The 24,342-nt window shown below is 35.1% G+C and overlaps 1 protein-coding gene across 4 annotated transcripts in view; it reads right to left on the bottom strand.

The window, feature by feature from the left end:
* The window catches only part of TMTC2 (transmembrane O-mannosyltransferase targeting cadherins 2), a 242,375-nt gene that overhangs the window by 32,733 nt on the left and 185,300 nt on the right, over positions 1-24,342 (bottom strand). For all 4 annotated transcript variants that reach the window (XM_015857488.3, XM_015857482.3, XM_085537860.1 and 1 more), the window contains 2 exons: positions 23,391-23,512; positions 8,508-8,589 (listed from right to left, as the gene is read on the bottom strand). In XM_015857488.3, the coding sequence (XP_015712974.2) occupies positions 8,508-8,589; positions 23,391-23,512 (204 nt within the window). The remainder of the gene's footprint in view (positions 1-8,507; positions 8,590-23,390; positions 23,513-24,342) is intronic.

Raw genomic sequence — 24,342 nt, 5'->3', positions numbered from 1 at the left:
TAAGGTTCAACATAAAGACGGTTTAAAATGTGAAAGAAAGGGACTGGGTGGTTGGGGGCTGGGGGGGAAGAATGGCAAAATAAAGGGAATTGCTCACCACTTCTTACTTGTACACCAATGTCCAGACAGTCATTGAACAAAGGATACCTTAGAAGCAAAAGAGTATTTCTCTTCAACTATTCCAGTTTTTATTGCAACACATCACACTGTACGTTACAGAATATCCCTTTGGCCAGCTTGGTCAGTCATCTAAGCTATTAGTCCTCCCAGTCAGAGTGGAAAAAGAGAAAGCCTTGATGCTGTGCAAGCAATGTTCAGCAATAGCCAAAACACCAGTGTGTTTATCAATACTGCTTTAATCACAGATTAAAAACACAGCATCATCCAGTTATAACTTATGAAAAAAAGGTTAACTCCATCTCATCCAGAGAGGTGGAAACTTTCAGCTGACAACTGCGGTTTTGCAGGTTCTCCTGAAACGCGAACCAAATTCATTTACACAGCTAAATATAATTTACAGCATCTAAGATATCTAAGAGATAATCCATTTTGAATACATTAGCTCCTTATGAAATGATATACAAAGATCATTCAAGAATAAACTAGATTGGCGATTTAGTGTTGTACTTTCCTCATTAAAAAACAGACTTCTGAACTTTTCCAGTGAAAGCTATAAAAATGTGTTTCCAGAAGAGAAGAGCACTAGAAGGGCAAAATATCAGCTAAATGCTGAAAGTGAATCAGTAAGTCTCATCCACAAGCCTCTAGATTGAACAACTTGTGTGGGTCTGAATTTATGTGTAGGATTTTTTCCTTTGAGAGGTAGCTGGCAAACAGTTTGATTTATGAGATACTGCCCAATATTACATACAGAGCGTTCTTAGTGCAGGTGTCATGAATCTGACTCTTGCCAACAACATAAATTATGGCAGCCTGATTGTTTTTTGGAATTAGAACCAAGTTTTTTGAAAACAGTTTTCTAGAAGCTCTTGATCCAAGATTTTCTTCCTTCAAGGAATTAATACTTCTCATTAACTAGAATAAGTGAAATCCACAGTCCAGGTGTGATCTTCAACAATACTGTCCTTTGTCTGGAGCAACATTACTATTTTAAATATAATTTTTCATCTTTTTTACTAGATAACACAAAGATGCGTGCAAATGCATAGCCAAGATTTCTCAAAGTCCTCAGAAAGAAGATACTTTGTTATCTTCTTAGACACATTTTTTTTTTTTTTCTTTCTTTCCTAAGCTCTAAAATATCCAAGCATCAGAAACAGCATGAATACTGAAGGATCTTACACCTTCAGCACTGTTCAGACTTTTTCTTGCAAATCATCAACAGCAGTTTGAGTCCACATTTGACGGGGAAAAAAAAATGAGGCAATATATCTGTTGCTGAAAAATAACATTAAAAAAAGTATTTCAATTCAATTTCAATTTTCTTTTTTAAAGAAAGATTCCACTTCCTAGTAGTTGACAAAAACCAACCATCTTCTGTCAAAATTTTTTAACCAATATTCATCCACAGAGATGAAAGCTGACAGCTCTACTCTGTGTAACAGTCTCTTTAAAATGATCATGAACATTTATAAAGCGTTTTGTTAAGACATGTGCCAAGCACCATTTAGAAGCCACTGACCTAAATGGTTAGTTCAGTTACTTTGTTGTAATATAAAAAATATTAACTGGTTGGGATATGCCTATGCATAAATATCTCTCATGTTAAAAGCACAAGGACAGTAGTGCATTCCTCAAGAATGGGCTTTATCAACTTCTACCTATAGGCACTATGAGCTTTTATTTCACTGGATAAAACTGAAAGCTGCACCAATCTTTCGTTGATTGAAATTTTCTATTTTTTTATTCATTGGAAAGCATTCTAAGGTACTTTGTACCAAAAGATTTTGCTAACTGCTTTTAAAACAAATCACTCTGAATGATCTCTGAATACTATTGGTTCTGTTCTTATTCAAATTTCAAGAATTCATATTCTTGTCCCGATACCTTTACTAATGGAAGAAAAAAAGAAGCAAACTGCCTTCCTAATAAGAAGGAAAACGTCTAATTCCACCCTAATAGGAAATAGTTAACATTTGCTTTTTAAAAAAATAGATATACATTTTATCATCAAGTGTTTTGTATTTTCTCCTATCCAAAAGATTTTTCTCCTTCTGTGGCAGTAAGTTAACTATTTTAACCTGAGAAGTGGATATATCAAGACCATAAACCCACATATCAAATCTATTTATAATGAATACCACTAGCAATACCTTCAGCACATTGAACACTGTGGATCTGAAGCACAATATTTGTTGGTGCTTGCAAAGAACTTCTGAGTTCCAACACAGACCAAAACAGGTATCAGGTTCAGGTTCTGTGTGAGATAATGCATTTTGTCAGTCTGAAGCATACACAAAGGCTACAAGATCATGTCTTGAGAACTGAACTGTATTCTCTCTGGCACAGTGGCAGGATCACGGCTGAAGTCATTGTTAACTCTGTGGCAATCAGGAGGAAAAGAGCAGATGCAGGTATTTCTCTAAATGGAAAACTTTTAATAGCACGATGTGGAAGGAAAGAGAGGAAAGAATCTCATCTCTGAGTTGATATCCAAAACTTTGCGGGTGATGAATCAATGTTGCAAGATGCCAAGTCAACAGACATGACCTAATGTAACTGCTTCCTTTAAGAGTTTCAAAACAGATTCATTGGCTGTGAATGAGCAGTTTCCAGAGCAAGGAAATGTTCGCTAAAGATCCTGCTTTCCTGTTAAGACAATTTCTTACTGAATTTGTAGGACATGACAGAATAAACAAAGAGAACTTATATCACAGTCACAAAGATGGAGGCAGCTTTCCAGTTTGTTTTTCAGCATTTTACTTCTCCTTATATCCCATTCCATCCTTACATAAACCTGTTCTCTGCCTTTCTTGTTGAAAGGGGTGTTGGGGAGCCTATCTTCTCAATTGTTTCCTTCTGAAAAAAAACATTACATGCAAATAAGATGTATGAAAAGACTGTGTAAACCAGTGTGTGCTGAAACATCAGTATCTGCACTGGCTTGAAACAGATCTTTTTCTTTGCCTTTTCACTTGTCTGAAAAACTTATCTGTTGCAGTTGTGCTAAATATACCATTGGATGTCATCCAGAGCACAACCAGAGGTAAGAGAGAAAAAATTAAATTGTGAGCTTTTGAGACTCAGTGTTTGAGCTTGTAACCATATCTGGATCACTAGAAGCTCTCACTGAAACATAAAATTGATTACAGTTCAGAGGATCTGATGTTTTTTCACAATCTAATCTAGATTCTGGACACTATGTAATTCCCCAGACAGCTGATTATATTTGATAAAAAAGATATCTGGAGGGGAAAGATCCATTCAGTTGCACTTTTGTAGAAGCTCCATGTTTTCTCTTCAAAAATCTTCATAATGAGATGGCATTCATAGGTCAAAAATATGATCATTAACAAAAACATCTCTGGGGATGTTTGCATCACAAGCTTTTCAGTTTCTGCAGAAACTCCACATTTTGGCAGCATGAAAGGAGCATAAAGCCATATTTCTAGCACTGTTTCCGATCTAAAATTTCTATAGAATATCTCTTGAGCAGCCCAGTGTGTTGTGCTGAAGAAGCAAAGTCAGCCATGTATTCAGGATGTCAGAATGATTACAGTCAAGGGTATCTCAAGGGAAGAGACAGAAATATGTAAATTACACACTATTTAGAGTCAGTGACCTAACCTGTTTGGAAATACTCCACTACATTCCACTCAAGTGATTGGTTCTAAAGGGAGTTTGTAATAAATAGTTATTAGAATGGTTTGTAATAATCTTCTTTTAATATTGTATGAAAACAACAGCCTAAGAGCAGCAAAAAGAACTTGAAAGTCTATACACATGCTCATTAAAGTTATTCACAGCTGCCAAGAAAAATGCAAGCAAGACTTAAAACTCTTCCAAATAGTTCAATTTCTGCTTCATACCTCTTGTTTGGTTTCCTTTAGAAAGTAAGAAATACTGTTTATGCTAATAGCAGTTGAACATTTTCTTAAAGTTATTGGAGAGAGTTCTGGGAGCAGAAAGGTTGGAAGATTTGAGTAAGTTACAGCTCTCTGCCTGTTGTAGATCTGCAAATCCTGTAGTCTTTGAATAACATTCACTGATATTGTAGGAGCAGGTACAAGACATAACTCAAGCATCGTAGTCTGATGGCACTGTATGCTCAAAATGGAGACATTTTTTTATTGTTTTTTTCCTTCAGAAAGTACACGTTCTAAGAAGATACGTTGCTTTAGCATCATAAGCTTGTTTTTACCTGCAAAATTATGATATATTTAATACTCCCATACAGTTTAAAAAAGCAAGCAAACAAACGAACAAACAACAAACCACTCCACATTTCATTTGCAGAAAGGTTTGTGCATGCATACTAAGAAAGCTGGCAAAGTGACTTAGTAATGTGAATATTGCATCTGGTTGGCCCTGACCCCATTTCATCACTGAATTTAATTTCTCAGCACACAATCGCTATGTAGCATCTGGTGTTCCCAAAAGAGCAGATTCAGGAACTCAGTTTTATTTATTACTCAGCATATACTGCATTTTGCCAACCTGTCAGTCTAAAATGGACAATTCATTAACTAAAATCACAAATTGCAAAGTCAGTTTTATTCATTTCATTGATCAAGAACTGAACTTTCTATGAGTTTAGGCAACATTTGTACCACTGGCAGGAAGCTCTTGAAGTGAAGAAATCATTAAAATTTCATTGCCAGGTCTTCGTATCAATACAACTTGGACATGTCTTTTTTCATTATTACACTTTTCAGAAGATTTTTCCTTACATATATGGGAGATAAATCAAATTTCCCTAGGCTGTTCTTCAGGCAATGAAGAGCAAAGGCACAAAGCTTCAGCACTCTAAACAATGTAACTACACGTTAACACACATCACATCTAAGAAGAAAACCAATGTTCAAAAAAAAATAAGTGCTTATTAAGTCTAATATGGTTTAACCAAAACTGTTGACTTTAAAGCTTTCTAAGCAGAAAATGTATATTATAAATATCCTACTAAAAATCTTAGGTTTTACAGAAACTTTCAAATCTCATACCTGAAATAACTTCAACAGTGTTTTGTTTAAAAACACGTAGGTTATGGGAAAAAAACAAACAAGCAAACAAAAACAACCAAAGGTTTTTCATTGCCAGAGAACTAAAAATAAATAAACACATAAAAACTGTACTGATGCTTCTACATCCTCCTCCACTGTATTTCTTCTTTCCAATTGACACGCATTTTAACTATTCCATCTGCTAGATGTTTCTGGCAATGTACTATGCACCTGAGTAGCTTATATCATATCACCCATCAAGACTCACTTTGTAAGACAGTGGGTCTGGACAAAGTTCATATGTTCAGATAAATGATATATGAGAAGAAAAGAAGAAGAAAAAAAAAAAAAAAGAGTGCACAGATGAGCAGCCACCTGCATTTCAGTATCAGAGGGGGCTGCCTTGGTCTCTGGTCACTGGAGCAAAAGACACTTCTCCTAATGATTTGAAACAGCATCATGTCTGCAGTGCTTAAGAGTGCTTAAAACTTAAGAGTTTAGACCTCTTAAAACCCTTCCACTAGTTCTCCTTTCAGACATCTCCAGCTATACTGAGTTTGGGAAACACTGCTTTAAATGCACTGAAATCCAAAGCCAGCAAGTTATCTACACAAAGCTGTTTGTAACACTAGCACAGAAATATGTTGTGGTGGTATTATCCCAAGGAGCATCCAGGAAGCTGTTCACCTCAATTTTCACAGGAACAAATGAGCTGACTCCTGCACAAAATCATATCTTCTAAGAATAGCTTTGGATTATGGTCTGAATTAAAGAACCTTATAATACAAGTATAAGCCTCTTAAAAGATACAGTGTGTCAACAGTCATTTCTGATAGTTCCAGTAAAGTCCAAAAACTTAGAAGTCAAAAATAACATCTGCACATCCTTGGAGCAGAAACTATAATTGTGTGCATACATGTGCACTTGGAGGATAATCTTCAGTCTATATTCATGCTACACCACCAACACAGTGCTGTGTCCCAATAGACTGCTCTTGCCATTTGGCTTTTCAGTGCAGTATGTGTTTTATTAGGGATCAATGCCAACTATTTTACTTGCTGTTCCAACACATTCATGCTGAGAATATATATATATATATATATACATATATATATATATATATATTGCACACACACACACACACACACACACATATATACATATATATACACATATATATGTATACATATATATACATATATGCACAATATGACATACAGGGTATGGACCATACCTGTAACCAAGTGCTAAAATACATGGGATATAGAGATGCACTTACAGTGTTTATCACCTATTCTTGTTTACTATTAGGAATGTCCCTTGTAATACACACTAAAGATTCCTGATCAATACAAAAAAATAAAAGGCAGAGAAGAGAAGGAAAGAAGAAAAATAAAAGTAAGGACAGTCTATTTCAAAATTTATAGTGTTTTGTGCCTGAAATGACAAGGTTTTGCGATCAGCTGTACTACATGGACATGTAAGCCAAGCAGAAGTAAAGCATACCTTCCTATAGTCACTTTGATACAAACGCGGAGTAACATTGCTGAATTTCTTGAAGTGTACAGAAGTTATGTAATCACAAGAACACTTATAACTAGCATTCAACACAGCTCTATGTATAAAATACTCCATAATGGAGTAGCTTGTACAGTGAGACTTCTTGTCTCTACAGCCCTTTAGTATCACATTTTACAGCTGTATTCCAACCACTCACCAAGTTTTGACTTTCACTGCCAATTTGCAAAGCAGAATCTCATTTATTTTGCCATAATGACCACTGCAGAAGTACACGGAAACCATGTAAAAGCTAAAGCTTTTAGGGAATAGACTTAATTAGGAAACAATATACTTTTTTAATGCTGTGTTCTGGTAATGAAGAATAAAATACAGCAGACATGAATGATAATTTGAATAACCTCGCTTTTAGTGTACAGGTAAACTGGAAATGACACATAAGGAATACTTCAGGAAAAGACAGGCAAGTTGATCGGGCAATGAAAGAGAAGATAAAAAAGTCTATATCTTTAATAAAATACTTGCATTCCTAATTTCAATTGTCATGATGAATTGTTGAGACATACCTTTGAATTTGTATTCAAATAGAATTTCTTATCACAAAAGATAATTTCTTAATTAGTAAGGCTGGAAGGGGGCTTGAGAAGGATTTCAAGAAACAATGTACTGCAGCTTTTCCTCATTACTTTGAGATATCATCAGCCATACTAATATCCAAGTGAAATAATGGAGCTTATGTGCTTATCAAATTTACCTGCACTGGCATGAATAGAACATAACATCACTAACTGAAACAGCCCATAATGCAAAATTATGAAACACTAACAAACAGTCATGACATATTCGAAGTAACAATGCATGCGTTAATTATGGGAGTCTAACAAGCAGAATTTTTCACTGAATAGGACCCAACAAAAATAAAATGTGTGAGCAATTCAGAGAAGGAAATCACACAAAATAAAAATACTATTATTATGTGAGATTAAATTTCTGTTTTGGCCATTCATTTCATCTATATTACATTCACTAGTTAGAAATTGAAGAGGAAATTAAAACAGTATACGAAGACACACTCAGAATGCCTGTGGTTCCCTACCTTTTTCCTTAACTATAGTGGAATTCATTACTTCTTTCCATATTTTACAACTGGGACTATGTAACTTGCATTTTTTATAGATTCACGTATTATCAGTTTTAAAGTACAGTGAAAATTAGTCCATAAAGTTAAATATTTTTGGTTCCTTGGGAGTAATCACATTGGATTTTTTTTATTTTTTTTTTTCCCCACAACTATTAAAAACAATTCAAACTTACAAGGATAACTTCAAATTAACTGAGTGATTTAAACAGGTTCATGCCTTAATATGACATAACATAGTCAACTTGTCAAAAGCTTTTGTAATACTTATCCATTTCAAGACACAAAGATGCTGGGAAGAAGGAGGTAGATTTAAGACCCATAAGTCTTCAACAAAACGCAGACACACTGACAAGTAGAGCTCATGCACAGAAGTAAAATTTTTGGTTGCCCAAGCATGGCCACCAACAAAGTTAGGCTGAAACTAACTGTTAATGGTATTCCAGACCATGAAACTTCGACATATGGCAGCAGTCACCTTTCTCCTTTCCCAGCAATTTCAGCAGCACTGAAATCTCCTCACAGGGGGAAAGCTAAGCAAAATATGAAAATCTTCACCTCTCCCTCTGCGGTTATTAAGAAATTGAAATGGAGATGAAGTCATACATGGTAGATTAGTTTCTTCCCCTTTAAAGAAAGTATTATGCCAATAGCGCTTTTCAAATCCTTAATCACTCAGAGATTAACAGCAAGTCTAGTATGTATGGAAACCCTATCTGTCTAAAACGTACCATAATGCATGTAGCAGTTTCCTTTGGTAGGATCCAGCTGAATTGCCTTCACAAAGTACTTCTCTGCCTCACTCTTGCGTCCCTTAAAAAAAAAAAAAAAAAATTTGAACAGTGTGTCAACATGGAGCCATGATATGCAGTTACAATTTTGAAATTCTAGGCACTAGAGAAAAACAAATACCAGTGCTTAAGTGTTACAGAAGGTTTTGAGGTCTGCTACTTTATGTTGCAGAACTCCAGACTGAGGAAGAAATGTGCCCGATATAACCAGTGTCCAAGAAGTAAGTAAACGGCAGATATATACAGCAAAAAAACACTGTGAAGTGTTTTGGGTGAACATGGACCTCCATGCTAGTTTTCTGGACATGCAAGAGAATATGCATTTTGCTGATCCAAGCTAAAGTAAGAAGGGAATTTAGGAGGAAGATTCTGTCATACCCGGGAAGGGGAGGGGAGCGGAGGGGAGGGGAGGGAAAGGAAGAGAAGGGAAGGGAAGGGAAGGGAAGGGAAGGGAAGGGAAGGGAAGGGAAGGGAAGGGAAGGGAAGGGAAGGGAAGGGAAGGGAAGGGAAGGGAAGGGAAGGGAAGGGAAGGGAAGGGAAGGGAAGGGAAGGGAAGGGAAGGGAAGGGAAGGGAAGGGAAGGGAAGGGAAGGGAAGGGAAGGGAAGGGAAGGGAAGGGAAGGGGAAAAGAATGCTTTGTTTCTGTGAAATAATATGGCAATATACATATCCAGCTGTAAAGACACGACAAATTATGGAACAGAAATAGAAAATAGTACTAATTTTAATATGGAAACTAAGATTTCATGAAAAGTACTGTCAGTTGTAGAATATGAAAAGATAGAATTAAAAAATATAATTCTTAAAGATGCTGGCCAATGCTAAGACAAAACAGTAATTAAAACCAACCAAGCAACCAAACAAAAAGAACACAAAAACAAATAAAATCTAGAAATGATAGTAGGAAGAATGGGGATATTCTAAACAATAGATTTTCTTGCCCCAGAAATCAACAAGATACTAAACCTGCACTTTGGGACACAAGGTGACAGAGCAGATTTGTAAGTGGCCATTATTCTCTCCATAAAAAAAAAATCTCAAACGCAGAGACACTGGATTAGTCTAGTCTCATACTCAAACACGAATCAGCCACATCTATTCAGAAAGATAACCTGATACCTGTTCATTCCTATCCCCGTGAAATCAGTTTCTGTGGTTTGTACTAGAAAACAGAAGGCCTCCATAATGAGGAACATTTAAGCTCAATCACTGTGGTAGAAAGGCACTGTATTATGCACCTCAAGGTTGGCCTTCTTGTAATTTTACTGATATAGGCCTTCTCAAATTTTGTGGTCTGGAAATAGACACTGCAAACATCCTACACTATCCCACAAGTTAATGTAGGAATAATAATGAGGCCAGATCATGATTACATCTGCTCCAGATTCTCAGTACTCCCCTCAAGGGCTTTAAAGACAAGAAAATTAAAAAGAGAGAAAGAAGTTCTGTGGCACAGAAAGAAGTATATCAAAACCGGGTTCTATCAAATCCAAGATAACGGGAAATTTTTCAAGACAGCATCTGGGTTGAGATATAAGAAGAATTATCATTTCCAATATTATAACTTCAGAATCAGAACACTCACATGCAGTAAGAGTTCAGACTGATTATTCAGCAAACTTACTTTAATGAAACCGTATACCTTAAAACCATAACCACAACGCTTCTGAAAGACAAATGGGGCAACTAAATGATAGAACATTCTATCTTGTATTGTAGTGTTGTTTTTTTCTTTAAGAAATGAAATAAAAGCACACGACACATTGTCCATTGAAAACACATAGAAAATTTGGATAAATGTAAAAAAATAATTCACATTTGAATAACAAGGAATGTGGAGGGACAAAATTAAACACTAAATTTGCACAATTAACTTCAAGACTAGCACATTTTAGCCTGGCAAAAGGTACTATGAAATATGTAAGCCCAGCCTCGAGGCTCCAAAATGACAGGCAGCAAGCACATGTATCAGAATATATTCTCAGAATTAATTTTTGTACATTTTGCATCACTCTATTGTTTTTTATTATTTTATGTTTTTTTCCAAACAGATGATCATCATTAGTTTTTAGCTGGTTGCACACTGCCTCTTTGACTATTTCTCGAACATAAGAGAACAGTTCACTGGATGCAGTCAAAAATATGTCGCTTCAGCCTACAGAAATAGATGGCTACAAACATTTGTCAAACATGATTAATTTTCATTTACTGTGATCACCAAAAATACCTGACTGCTCCTCTTTTTGGCATTTTCCGAATGGCACATTGCACCCAATTTCATGAGCATGAGCCCTGGAGTACAATATGATGACAGGTGCCAGTATATATAGTATCAAAAGAAGGACTGAGCTGTTAACAGATCCAAACACTCATTAACAGGAAAAGGAAGGAAAATCTTACATTACATTACCCAAGACATAAAACAAACTAACTAAAAATGATCAGCAGAGTCCCATTTGTTCATGTTGACCATTATTTTCATTTATCCACATTTGTGGGGGGAAAAAAGAAAAGATCAAAACATTGTCTTGCCTTATAAGGAAGCTCGTATCATATTATCTAAAAATGTCCTCTTTGGAGCCATCTGTTTGCTGCTATATCTCAGCATAGATTTAATAAGTTTTTTTTTCCATGTCAAATAATATAAAATCTAATCATTTGACAGTATTGGGCTGCAACCCTTAGTACATATAAACTTTTTTCAGCTATCTAACTTCCATAACAGAACATAGGCACTGTGTAGTTACACTAAGATGGCAACCCTGCAATTGTCCTTTCCCATCATACAGGTTCAGAGTTAAATAAAACATATGGCATAAGGGGGGAAAATAGCTTTTAACAAAAATCCACAGTAATTGTTTAAACAGCTGAAAAGTACCTTTGTGCAAGAAGGCATTCTGTGTGCATGTTCACTGCTATGTGTATTGACCTACACAGATGTAGGCATTAAGAGCCACTGGAAACCTCCCAATTTCTAGTAGGAGGTGTGCAGTTGTATATGCACAACCACATGCTTTGGCAACTTTACAAAGCAAAAAATATAAGTTTTCAACTGCATGCTAGCAGACTTATTTGAAGGATAAATACGTTATTCATAAGATTTTAACAGAAGGACTTGATGGCTCTAAGGATTAATAATGGGATACAAAATGCCTTTCACCTGCTGGTCACCAGTTCACATCCAGTCCAGGTCAGTAGCTAATGAAAAGGTGCTATCAGACAGCTACTGGATTCCTCAGGAGAAATAAGTAGGTGGTCCGAGCCCAAGCCCTAATGGAGATCCTCTGCACAGAAGCACTGGCATATTTATGGCTGCTCAGCTCACTAAGACATAATGATATAGGATCATAAAACAACGAATCACAATCTCACTGCTGAGGAAAGAATCTGTAATTAAGACAGTTAAAAAACCGGCTTAGAAGACTGTGTTGACACTGTACCCTTAACAGATCTGGATCTTACTCTAATACCTATAATGTGTACAAACTTCCAGAAGTTTTCTATTAGTAAAGAAAACTTGATTATTTTTCACAGGCACAAATAAGGATGAATTGCCAATGGTTATCACCTTGAGTGTGAAAAAGTAAATGTGACTGACAGATGGCTCTAGTACACCAGTTGTCCTGGCTTTCATAAATATCCTCTCTCCACACACCACACAGACTTAAATCAGAAAGGCTGGTGGCTTCTGGCTTCAGAAGAAAAACAGTTAAGTATTTAAATATGAATTTGGGAAGTTGATTTTTAAGACAAGGGGTTTTGTTTCCTTGGCTGCTTCTTCCCTAGAGACCAGACAATGGGTCTGACCTTACTAATATGGTCAGGCATTTCCTAAAAAAAGGCTTTCCTACAAAAAAACATATGATTATAAGGAGAAAGAAAGATCAGCTGACAGATAGGTAAAATATCTTACATTTATCCTTAAAATATTTTAAAACTGAGGACAAAGCTACTATTTTTTTTCTGCTCTCTCCAATTCTTTCCTCACTGTTGGCGAACTGTGCTGAATTCATGTTGAGGCAGCTGGTGCACTTCAGGCTGCTGGAGGCCCAAGAACCCTGAGATGCTAATAAAATTGGAAAAGACTAATACAGCTGAGTGGCTCTGAATAACCCTCTTGTGTAAACTATGATGATACAGTGGCTACCAGCAAAGTGATTCTACTAGTTAGGTGGTCTCTGCAATTTTAAACCAAGTTTAAATTTCGTAAATATTCATCATTCTCCAAAATGCACAAGGGTTTAATCAGTAGAACAGAGATTTCACTCTGCAATTTAGTTGCACCAGCTTTAACTAGCAATAACATGATTGCAATTTGCTTCACAAATGCAGTTGACTTTAATTCCCCAAATTGGCTCACACTTTTTTTTTTTTTTTTTTTTTTTTTTTTTGTTTGGCAAGTATTCCCTTTATTCCCTTTTTAATAAAAGGAGCTGAATTATGGGCAAACATTTCTTAACAGAAGATTGATACAAATACAGACACTAAATACATAATAAACATTTATTTTAAATATTTCCTGTTTCTCTTTAGACACGCATCTCAATAACAGAGTATGCTAGGAGAGGAAAAATGTTTGACCTGAACTTGTGACTTTGTTTCAGTTTTCTTTAAGTTACTGCTGACCTGTACATCTGTTTCTCAACCATTTCTTTTTGCTTCATAAAATTTTCCACAGGATGGTAAAAACACAACTTAAACTATGTGTAAGTGAGTAATTTAGCAATAAACTCTTTGAAAGTTTTTAGTTAGAGAGTTACATCACTCTGTCACTGACATACAAGATCTTCATTCTTCCTCCTACTATTAAGAAATAAATTTAAAATCTAATATGTAAGCATCTAAATCAGCAGATTCTTCATTTTCCCCCATTTTGCTACAAATATTCACTTATCACTCTGAATTATTTGGGAATGTCTTGCATGTGAAGTGCTAATCCCACTGAAATACATGGTTCTTGCATTATTCACATTGCAGGTCCAAAATTTATCTCAGTTTCTATTCTCCCATGCAGCAAAGAGACCAATCTCTCCTCTTCATCTCATCTTTACCATAATAAAATAAAAATAACTGGACATGGCAAAGAAGTAGTGACTTCTAATGATTAACAGCTGCTCCAGAAAAAATACACATATATGAGGCAACATTTGCAATGTTTATTACATTTTATGAAAAAAAAACAAAAACAAAAAAAAAACCAGACAGCTGTTGGGGGTGGAGTTTACAGCCCTTCAAAAGCCCTTCTTTCAGCATTGTCCAATTAATATCAGTGGGTCTGTAAAACATGTTATCTTTTCAAACAAAAGCTTCCTCCCCCATCTCTTTAGATGATCACATTGAGAAACATCACAAATACTAACACTGATACTCCCAATTTATGGCTCTCTCATAAATCCAAGACAATATCATTTCTTTTTATTGTACATTAAACTCAATATATGGGCAACAAGAAATTTGGAGGAAATTAGTGTGTAAACCTGTGTTTAATAATTCACCATATGCAAATATTTATCTGACAGTCAGTGTAAGGCAATTTTCTTATTTATTGTCCAGTGTGACATATTCACATGACCTTTATTTGATGCTCTCATGTCATGATCATGATGATCAGAACAGATGCTCACTTCCATAGCCATTTCACTGGACCATGATCCTTACACAGGCAAGTCCATGAATACTGTTTATGTAATCTAGTTGGTTACTTCAAGAAATCACCCTCCACACAATCAGTACAGTACAGTATCTTGATATTGTTTGAACCACTATTTGCACATTAAGTGGCTCACTTTTATTTAGATATATTACCCTACCCCTCCTTCAAACATAGGTGTATTTCTGCTGACTAAAAAATCCACTGGCCTGAGTTTCTCCTGAAGTCAGTGGAATTTTATATGACCCAAGTTTATTTTAGAAAGTAATAACATAAAGTGGGTTCTTGAGGCTACATCTATGGGGATAATTAATGTCACGATAACCAAAGAGCAGAGATTTAAGCACTGACTTTGGTGGGAATCCACTGGAGCTTAAGCATTTTTGAATGTGACATCACTGCTTACATACGGATTTAGGAATCTAAAGCACAGCTCATAACTTTACTGGCTTGGGGCATGATTCTGAGTATATTAAGGTGATATTTTCTTCAAGTAAAGTAGTATGTATCTGATTAAGTAATAGTATATTAGAGCAATTTCCTACCCATTTTCTTGTTTTATGGGTCATACAAAAAACATTCTGGTTTTACCAAAGCATTCTATATGATATAGAAAAGAAATACAAGCACAGGTTGTTTGTTTTTTTGCTTGTTTTTTAATTATTATTATTATTATTATTATTATTATTATTTTTCTTGATGGTCATTTAAGATATATATGTCTACTTTTCAGTATTTCTTTTTGGGCAACATGAAGTCTAAAATTTATTTACTTCATTTAAAATCACTGTTAACACCAAGGGACTTTGTTCACAGTCTTAAGTAAACTTCAAAAATAAAATACATTCCACTCCATACATTGTGATTTATTTACTGTCTAGACCTATATTGAAATGTTCACCGTGGTCATTAAGCTTTAGATTATTTTATTTCAAGAATATGTAATGAAATGTTAAGTACATTTCCACATTAGGTACTTGCTTTTTCTTTTCCATTCCATCGTAAGCCACATTTTATATTTTCTGATAAAGTAGTATATTAATATCTACTCATATTACACCAGCAATTCAGTAGGGCATAAATTCACTATCTCCACATACCACTTTCTCTGAACCCCACAAATTTCTTCCAGAGTAAATTTGGCTTCTATCTTGCATTTTTCTGTGATTACTGGCAAAATTACTACACATGGAGTAATAACAGGTGACTGGCAGCTATTCCCCACCATGTAACCTAACAAAAAGATCTCTCTTTCATGAAAGCAGTTCATCCTGTTTCAGCAGTGCTTTCTGTAACAAGCTTTAAATTTATGTTGAGTAAAGCAAGGAGTTTAGGGCTCCCCTTTTTCCTGTCTACAGGAAGTTAGAAATAAGATACAGAAGATGAGATCCCTGAAGGAGGTTAGTTGGGGGTTACATATATGAATATGTGCACCAGAGTAATTTACCGACTAGTTAGATGGATATTTTCTATTTAAATGAAAATACTGTTTTACAATTAGTTCTGTTATAATTGGCATGTAGCCAAACGTGTCCTAAGGGGACTGAAAAGTATATCTCTGGGCACAATACTTTCAGCATGCAGCCAACCTCAGAAGAAACACAAGCCCAATAGATGCCAGTTATTGAGCTATTTGTAGTTCGGAAATCCTGACATTCTGCCTGGAGGTGTTAATGCTTCAGACACACCAGATAACAAAACCTAATTAAAATAGGCCTCGTGGTTCTGAAGTCAATAAACACGACTTTCCACACTGGAGGGGGACTTGCCCATCCCTTACAAACAAATTGCTTTTAAATTGTAAACAAAAACAACTTCTGGCATTTTGCAAATTTCAGAACTAAATCCAAGCTTTGTGCTTGGATCGTTTTTAACCCACAAGGGATTTAAAGTGGCAAGAAAAATTACATAGTCTGTGTCAGATTCCAAAGAGAATTCAAACAGAGCAGAGAAGTAGATGCAGCCATTGTTTGGCCCCACTGGATTTGCTGAGGAGAGCCTACTGAAGGATTCAGCATCATTTATACTCGGTTATGATGGGAGTTTAAGTGATATATCTGATTTTGATTAAAACATCTTCCTAGATACAGTGCAAACAGCCAAGAGATTTAGCCTCCCAAAATGAAATCTCCATCAGCTTCGCTCATCTTATCATTCAGAAAATGCCCTTTTGAAAAGTGGAAGATTTATATACGCGTAGTCATTTATTTTTCATTCCTAAAAGAAATATTACTAAAAATACATATTATGTTGATTTAGAGGAACCATTAAAATATGATTTACATGAATTATTAAATTATCAGAAGAACTATTAAACTGTCTTAGGGAATCGTACTTGAATTTAACTTTTAGAAACAATCATGATGCTTCTGACTTCATGACTGCACTGCTTTGCCCCTGCTTCCTTCCAATTGGTTAAGTCAATAGCAATTGGTAGCAATCAAACAGAGAAATAAAAAATAATAGAGCTTTCCAACAGAAACACAGATTTCCTTTCCATGCTGGAACAAGCAAACAATTACAGAAATAGCAGTTGTTGAATTAATCTATTCATTACTGTGCTATCTTCCGCTTTGCCTATGCTGTCCCATGCCTTTCTATTCCTCCTGCCTTCCATTTATTTTTAAGTTGTCACTTATTTTAAAATGACTTTCAAGGACTACATCAATTACTGAATACTGTGGGATATTTTATAGTAGCACTCTCAGTAATTTAGCAGCTAACCAACAATGGCAGCATAACTTTCTGGTCTTTCTCGTTTGTCGGGAAAATAAGCAACAATCAGCGTCAGGGAAAAACACCACCACTCACAGAAAAGTAAATATTCTAAAACTTAAATATATATATATATATATATATATATATATATATATATATATATATATTTACTTTTCATTTCTTCAGTACTTCTGTTTATTTTAATTCAAAACAGTGCCAGCTTCTACCAGTCTTTGTCATCCTTTGTAATTATTGTCCTTTGGAGAATGTGTTTTAAAATAAAATATTCTAGATTTTAAAGAAACTTCTACTGTGATTATTACTAATTTTATATGGTTTGGAGCTGTAACAGAGAAATTTTACAAGGCAAAGTAAATTTTTCTTACAGCACTTTGGGTGATTTTCCAAGTCATTAAAAAAAGGAGATTAACAGCACTGCATGGAGCCGCATAAAATGCAAGAAACACTGCAATTTTTTTTCTAAAGAAATATAGTAAAGCCTGTAATTCCTGTATGTGACATGATAAATGTTACAATATGGGGCTGTCCCTAAGTACATCAGCGATTATAAGCACTACTGGAAGCTATGAGAAGTGGTTTGTGGGCTCAACTTCACTCAGAACAGATGAGACAAATCTTCAAATACATCTATAATGGAAGTAAAGCTTCTCCGATTAGAGTGCTACTAAAACATCCATGCACTGCCTGATGGCAGAGGCCAGCCATAAGAAGGGAAGGTTCCTCAGCCTTCTCTCTAAGAACATATTAAAGTGAGAGGAGAAAATAGCATTATAAAAGCCTCAGTTACGCATGGTTGTTTTTTCACTTGTTTTTTTTTTTTTTTCTTTTCTGCAAGATATCCAACCCTTTTTCTCCTGGAAAGTCTGTTCACAAAACAGAACAAGAATTACAGCATATGCTCATGGCCTCACCTGGTACTGTCATTCTGACAGACTCATTTTTATCTTAGAACCAGGAGCCTCACAATTGTAAAGCCTTTTACAAAAACAATGCTTTCCTTTGTTATATAAAAAAACAAATTACCTAAGCAATGGATGAGACCCAGGTGCTATGACTCTAGACTCATGTACTACTGTAGACCAGCTAGGTTAACTATCACGTCATATTGACAGATACATCTATCAAACAATTTATGCAGCATAACAAGTTGAAGATATGAAAAATGATCAGAAATATATAATGTTAAAGCATTGCAGTCCTAAACAACCACACTTCTGAAAAAATGCACAACAAAAAAAGCTAAGCCCCTGTCATCTGTCTGTCTTTCAACTCATCCATTGGTTGAGGTACTACATACCTGCTGTTTAACCACCAATTTTTTTACTGTTCTAATATATTTTAAGGAAAATTGCAGCCCAGTTAGCTGTAATTTACAGACGCAAACATATAACGTTATCCAATATATGGCTCATGAAATACCTGTGACTTATAATACCAGCAGTAAGACTGTAAATTCATTAGCCATTCCTCTGGAGCCTTGAGTTGGTGAGTTATTTTCTGCATGTACAGAAGAAGTCAACCTATCATTTCTTGTTCTCAGAAAACTGAACAAGAATTGAGACATGCATTTGCAGTAAACTTAGATACACCACTTAGATACTTCAAGAATGAATGACAAACCTTTGTGTGTGTGTGTGTGTGTGTGTGTGTGTGTGTGTGCACTATGTGTTCTGTGCATACAGTTTATATTAAAAAGTAAATTCCAGTTATAACAAGCTGAACAATGCATTTTGATTTTTATGTATGTATCTTTACAGTTATTCAGAAAGTATGTTTAACTACAATCAATTTTGTACAGAAATGCTACATCTAACATTTCCAATTATTACTGTGGGACAAGAAGTAGTCATCAGCAGGTTTTGAGAGGTGTTGAAGGGAAGCTGGTTTTATTTAGATTTTTATTTCATGTTTTAATTTTATTGGGTTTCCTCAATTTTGCATCAGTCCACATTTTCAAATATATATGTGCAAAAATTATGTTGCCTTTACAGAAGAAAATATTATTTTTTCAGGTTTGCTTAAAGACCTGTTAGAGACTGGACTTGTAACACCTTATATTTTCAATTTTCCCATAATTCTTATCTCAAAAGAAAAAAGAAAAACTACTTCAAGAATTTGTCTGTACATTGTGAATTAGTACTTTTCAAACTATTTCTTAAACCATTTCCAGAAATAAACATATTTCTTACTAACACTCAGTGATATTCATTTGCAGGGTAGAGAAACTCACACAGAAATAACATCATGTTGTCTTTTAAGACTTTCTGGACTATACGAAAGCTTACGAATGAAATAATTTATAAATTTTATGTGCTTATATTGAGAATATACAAAAGCATGAGAATTAGCAAAAGTAAAAGTAAATAGCATAGAATTTGCTTTTGCTTGCTGTTCATTTAATCTCTCATAAAATGAGTTTAAAATTTAAATTGCCCTTTGGAGCAGCAGCCACAGTAGCTACATGCAAATGGATAGATGATGACATGAATTAGTATCTGTCATTCACGGCATAATTGTAATCATTTTAATTTTATCATGGTGGATGAATTGTGATTTATCTTTTTAAAGCTGTAAAAATGATGCAATTCATTACTTTACAAAAGGTAACCCATTCCAGTAGGAGCAAATCCTCTTTTGAAATCTCTTTTCAATAAAAGAGAATAATAAGTTTTTAAATTAGGTGTATACTTGGGCCTTTACTCAGAACAATGCATTTTAGTGAGTTGGAACTATCTACAGCATTAAAACAAAACAAGTTACATAGAATCATAGAAAAATTCAACTTGGAAAAGTCCTTGAGATATCACCTTATTTAATTATCTGCTCCAAGTAAACATAATAGACCAGACTGTCCATGTAGATTATTACTCAAGTTGGAACAAAAACAACACTTTTTGTTTTCATTATTAAGCTACTAAACTGACCTAGTGTACTTTGTACCATGCCTTTATTTTATGTGTGCTGTAGAATCCATTATTAAAAGAAAAGGGGAAAAAAAAGAAAAAAAAGACATGACAGGTAATCGTGAATTTAGAAAACATTCTTTTTCATGTGCAGAGATGCTAGCTTGTGTTTGACAGAATCAAGGCCAGATAACATGAATAAAACAATGGATTACCTTCTAGAATGTTCATTTGTCTCGGTGTCCCTGTCTATGAACCTGAAAAGCTTTTGCTGAAAGCTGGGAAACAGAAGCCTGCTATAATGAACAAGCAATTTTACAATCTCTGCAATCTACACACTGGGCACAGGTCAGCTTCATATTTCCTCATTGGAAGGTAAAAGACTTAGAAGGTACAAGAAGCTGGCCCAGATGTCAGGATTGTCACTAAGAGAATAAATGAATTATGCCATGCTGCTCTCAGCAAACATTAATACTGGCAGCAGGCTTAAGAAAGCAAAAGACTAAGGTTAAAATTAAGCCGCAATATTGGAATTTAAGTCAGGAAGTAAAACAGCTGAATTTGTGAACTTTATGGGTTAGATATTACTGCTTTTGTTGTTGTTATTTGTTTGTTTGTTTTTTTAATAGTACAATTGGCTTTGGCTGAAAATTTGGAACTTGTCTGAAACCACCCTCCTCTCACCCCTCATCCCTCAATTTCACTGACTAAGAAGATTTTTCTATCTATATTGGCATCCACTCCCGTCCCTCACTTTATCAGCCATCTCACCTTTCTCTCCTGGGAAAGAGACACAGAAGCGTTATCAGTAGTTTGGTTTCAGCACTTAGACAAAGGGTTGCACAAAGTCTGAAGGGTTAGTTCCAAAAAAAACCCAGATGACAGATGAGAAGAAACAAGCTTATAAACCATCTCTCTTCTAACATCTGAAAACTTACTGAAGTAGAATTTTTTCTCTCATAAATACACCAGCTGTGATGTGAATAAATGACCAGAAGCCTAGGTAGCAAAGCTTAACTGAAGAATAAATCACAGTGGTACCTCTCTTTGTAAAATAACTACACCAAAGGGAGTAGTTCTTAGCAGAACTGAATCTCAAGGAAGTCTATGCAGACTTGTAGGAAGGATGTCAGTTATGGCATCATATATTTGTGATGGGAACTAGAACTAGTACAGGCAAGAATATTAGAAACTACTCAAATCTCATTTAATATGACTCATTGAGCAGATGGTAGACTGCAAAACTGATTAGGGACAAGTGACCAACATGGAGACAAAAATTCACACTCTACTGCCAAATCTCTCCATCATCCAGTTTCTTACTGAATGTCTTTTCAAGCTTTGTAACCCAAAGAAGTAAATGAAACAAATATGAAATTCCACCACACAAAGGACAAACCAGCATTTTTATTCATGAATGAAATGTCCACCTGAAAAAAATTTTGACTACCTGTAATTACATTGATATCTGTGTGTTTTCTTGTGTTTATAAAGATGTTACTATGGGTCCAACAGACATCAGCAATGCTTTTTCAGTTTATGCTGCTCTTATTAAAACAGACTTCAAAGCTGTGTGTAAGTCCTGCCCTTTTTGCTAATAAGACACATTCTTCCAAAAGCATAATTCAGATCCTCAAGGCAAAATCCACCTCATAAGTACTCTGCAGAAAACTAAACACCTCAATTCTACTTTAAGAATCTTTGTACACAATTCAACACTTCCTTCCCCTAGTTTGGGTATGCCACTTCTGTTTAAACCTATAACTGGACATTCATAATGAGAAAACAAAATTAAGAATTTCTTTTTAATGATTCACAGTGTTTTTAAGGAGTTATCAGATTTTGAGGTCTTGTTACTTTGAAGAACACTGAGATATTTTTTCCAGACTAACTGCAAGATTTTCCTTACCAGTTCTTATATTTCATATATTTAGCAGTTAAGAAAAATACACAAAATTGACCATAGAACTACAAGGTGTAGAAAAAAAACAAGAGAGAGTGAGAGAGAGAGAAGGATATGGATTTTAACTGAGAAAAATCTTTCCCCATAGTAATTCTAATAAATTGGAAATTCTCTGTCAAAGATAGAAAACAATAATACAAACTTTCTGATATTGTTGTTAGGTTCAAGATGTAAAGAGATCCGTTGGAAAAGCATGGTAAATTAGGAAATTTTGCTGCATAACCTACTTACAGTTGTATTCCAGAGGAAGGTAATCAGTGAGTACATACATTTAAGAATATCTGAGAAATTTTACCTGGATCAGGAAATTTTATTAAAACTTGTCTTAAAAATGCCTTTCCAGTGACTGAAATTGACATGCAGTGGGGATTTAACACAAACAGCTTGCCTTCCATTAGGAGCTGAAAACTCTAATCCAGACAACTTTTATCAAACTCTCTACAGGACATCATGTGACAACACAGAACCATTTTTAATTCTTTCTATTTATGTTGTCACTTGTTGCTCACATAGAAGTCTTCTGTTGTAACAGCAATGGATCAGCCAAAATTAATTCCAAACTATTTTTCTTAACTTGAACTCTACCCTGTGTCCAAGAACACATTTTGCTTAAAGGTTGTACAGAACACAAACAAGGTCAGAGAAAAAAGCTTATAGCTAGTAAAAAGTTGAGGAAAACAATCAGGCTGAAGCATAAAGATTGAAGAATCTAGCATAAAGACTGAAGAGAATAGAAAAGGAATACAGCACTACTGGAGCAAACAATGAAAGCCAATGTGGAAGAAACAGAAAGGAAAGATAATATTCTCAGAAAAAACAAAAAAACAAAAAAACCCAAGAAGAAAAAGAAACAACCGGCAATGTGAACGGGAAAAAAAAGCAAACAAACAAAAGGTAGTTTTAAAGCAGGACTATTTTAGTGTGTAGAACAGAAAAGTTTTCATCTCCAAAATGTGTGAAATCAAGGATGACTGACACTGTCGCCTCTAACTATCATGGAGCTAGTTAGCTGGAGCTAAAGGTATATACTTAAAAGACAGAGTAAATTTTGAAGAGATTAAGACGTCCAACTCTTCTGATTTGTTAGAAGTAGCTTTTAGACAGGACTTGATTATCTCTATTCAGATGCTCAAAGAGATACTCCCGAAGATGTGTAAATCCAAAGCACGAGATGCGTAATTTGCAAAGACCAGGGGACACCCTTATTTTTGCCATAGATTGCCACAACAAACCTGGGACAAGCACTAAATACTTCTTAACATCATTGATCATTACCTAATTATTTATAAAGAAGGCATTTTAAATAATATATTATGAAGTTTCAATTCTTGGATTACTTTCTTCTTACACAGAGGTTGTAATAGTTCAAGAATGGATTTCAAAAAATCAAAAAACAAACAAATAAACAAACAAAAAAAAACAAAAAAAACAATCCAAAACCAACAAAACAATCCTTACACAATCAAATTCCTTCATCATCAGATCTGAAACAATGCAGTAATTTTCAGGCCTTCCTGTCCCTTCACCACATCTACTCCAGAGACTCCCAGGAGCTGCTGATTAACTCACCGTCAAAGCCAGAAGCTTTCCATAAGTGAGATGTGCTGGGATGTGGTCGCTCTTGGATCGCAGTGACTCCACATACCAGCGCTCTGCTTCTGGCAGACGGCTCATTCTCATGTAGGCTTCTCCTATAGGGTCAAACAAATGCTAGTGAGAATACCCCCAAATTTTCAAGCTTCCCATAGATTTATTATATCATTTATAATTTCTTATTTAATAAACAGGCAATTAAATAGCTAATGTTAAGAAAGCAGTTCTGAAACCATTTTGGAGGGAGAGTAAAATACAAAAAACCTAATCTCCATAGGCAGTCAAATTAGGCCATTAGATTAGATTAGATTAGATTAGATTAGATTAGATTAGTTAAGTTTTTTTTCAAAATAAAACCCTTTCCTGTGAGTGGCTTAGGCAAGCAGTATTGAAGAACAAGATGTCAGAAGGAGATATTGTGGTATAGGTAATTGCAGTCTTTAAGTTTCTGAGAAAAGATTTACTATACTGGGACAATAAGGCTAAGAAACAATAACAAACAAATCCAAGAAACAATACAATCCAATTTCTTGAAGGTTGGAAATAAGCAGTATCAACAAGTACATGGTGGTGAAGAAAAGCAGTTTTTAAATTAATTCTCTCTTTGGGAGAGGGTCTAGAGGAGAGCCACAAAAATAGAATCATAGAATCACAGAATTACCCAGGTTGGAAAAGACCTTGAAGATCATCAAGTCCAACTGCAGACTAACCAGAACCCTAACTCTAAAAACCCTACACTAAATCATATCCCTGAGTACCACATCCAAGGGCATAATCCAATGATCCAAGGGCAACTCTCTTATGAAGATAGTGTGAGGGAACTGGGTTTGTTCAGCTTATAAAAAAAAGAAGGCTGTGAGGAGACATCATTGTAGCCTTCTAGTATTTAAAGGGAGTTTATACATATGAGGGAAACCAACTTCTTACA

The sequence above is a fragment of the Coturnix japonica genome, chromosome 1 (assembly GCF_054131305.1).
Source record: "Coturnix japonica strain WE chromosome 1, WE-NBRP24, whole genome shotgun sequence".
Classification (NCBI taxonomy): Eukaryota; Metazoa; Chordata; class Aves; order Galliformes; family Phasianidae; genus Coturnix; species Coturnix japonica.
Note: the sequence above shows the minus strand (reverse complement) of the source record. Positions and strands in the feature narration are given on the sequence as shown.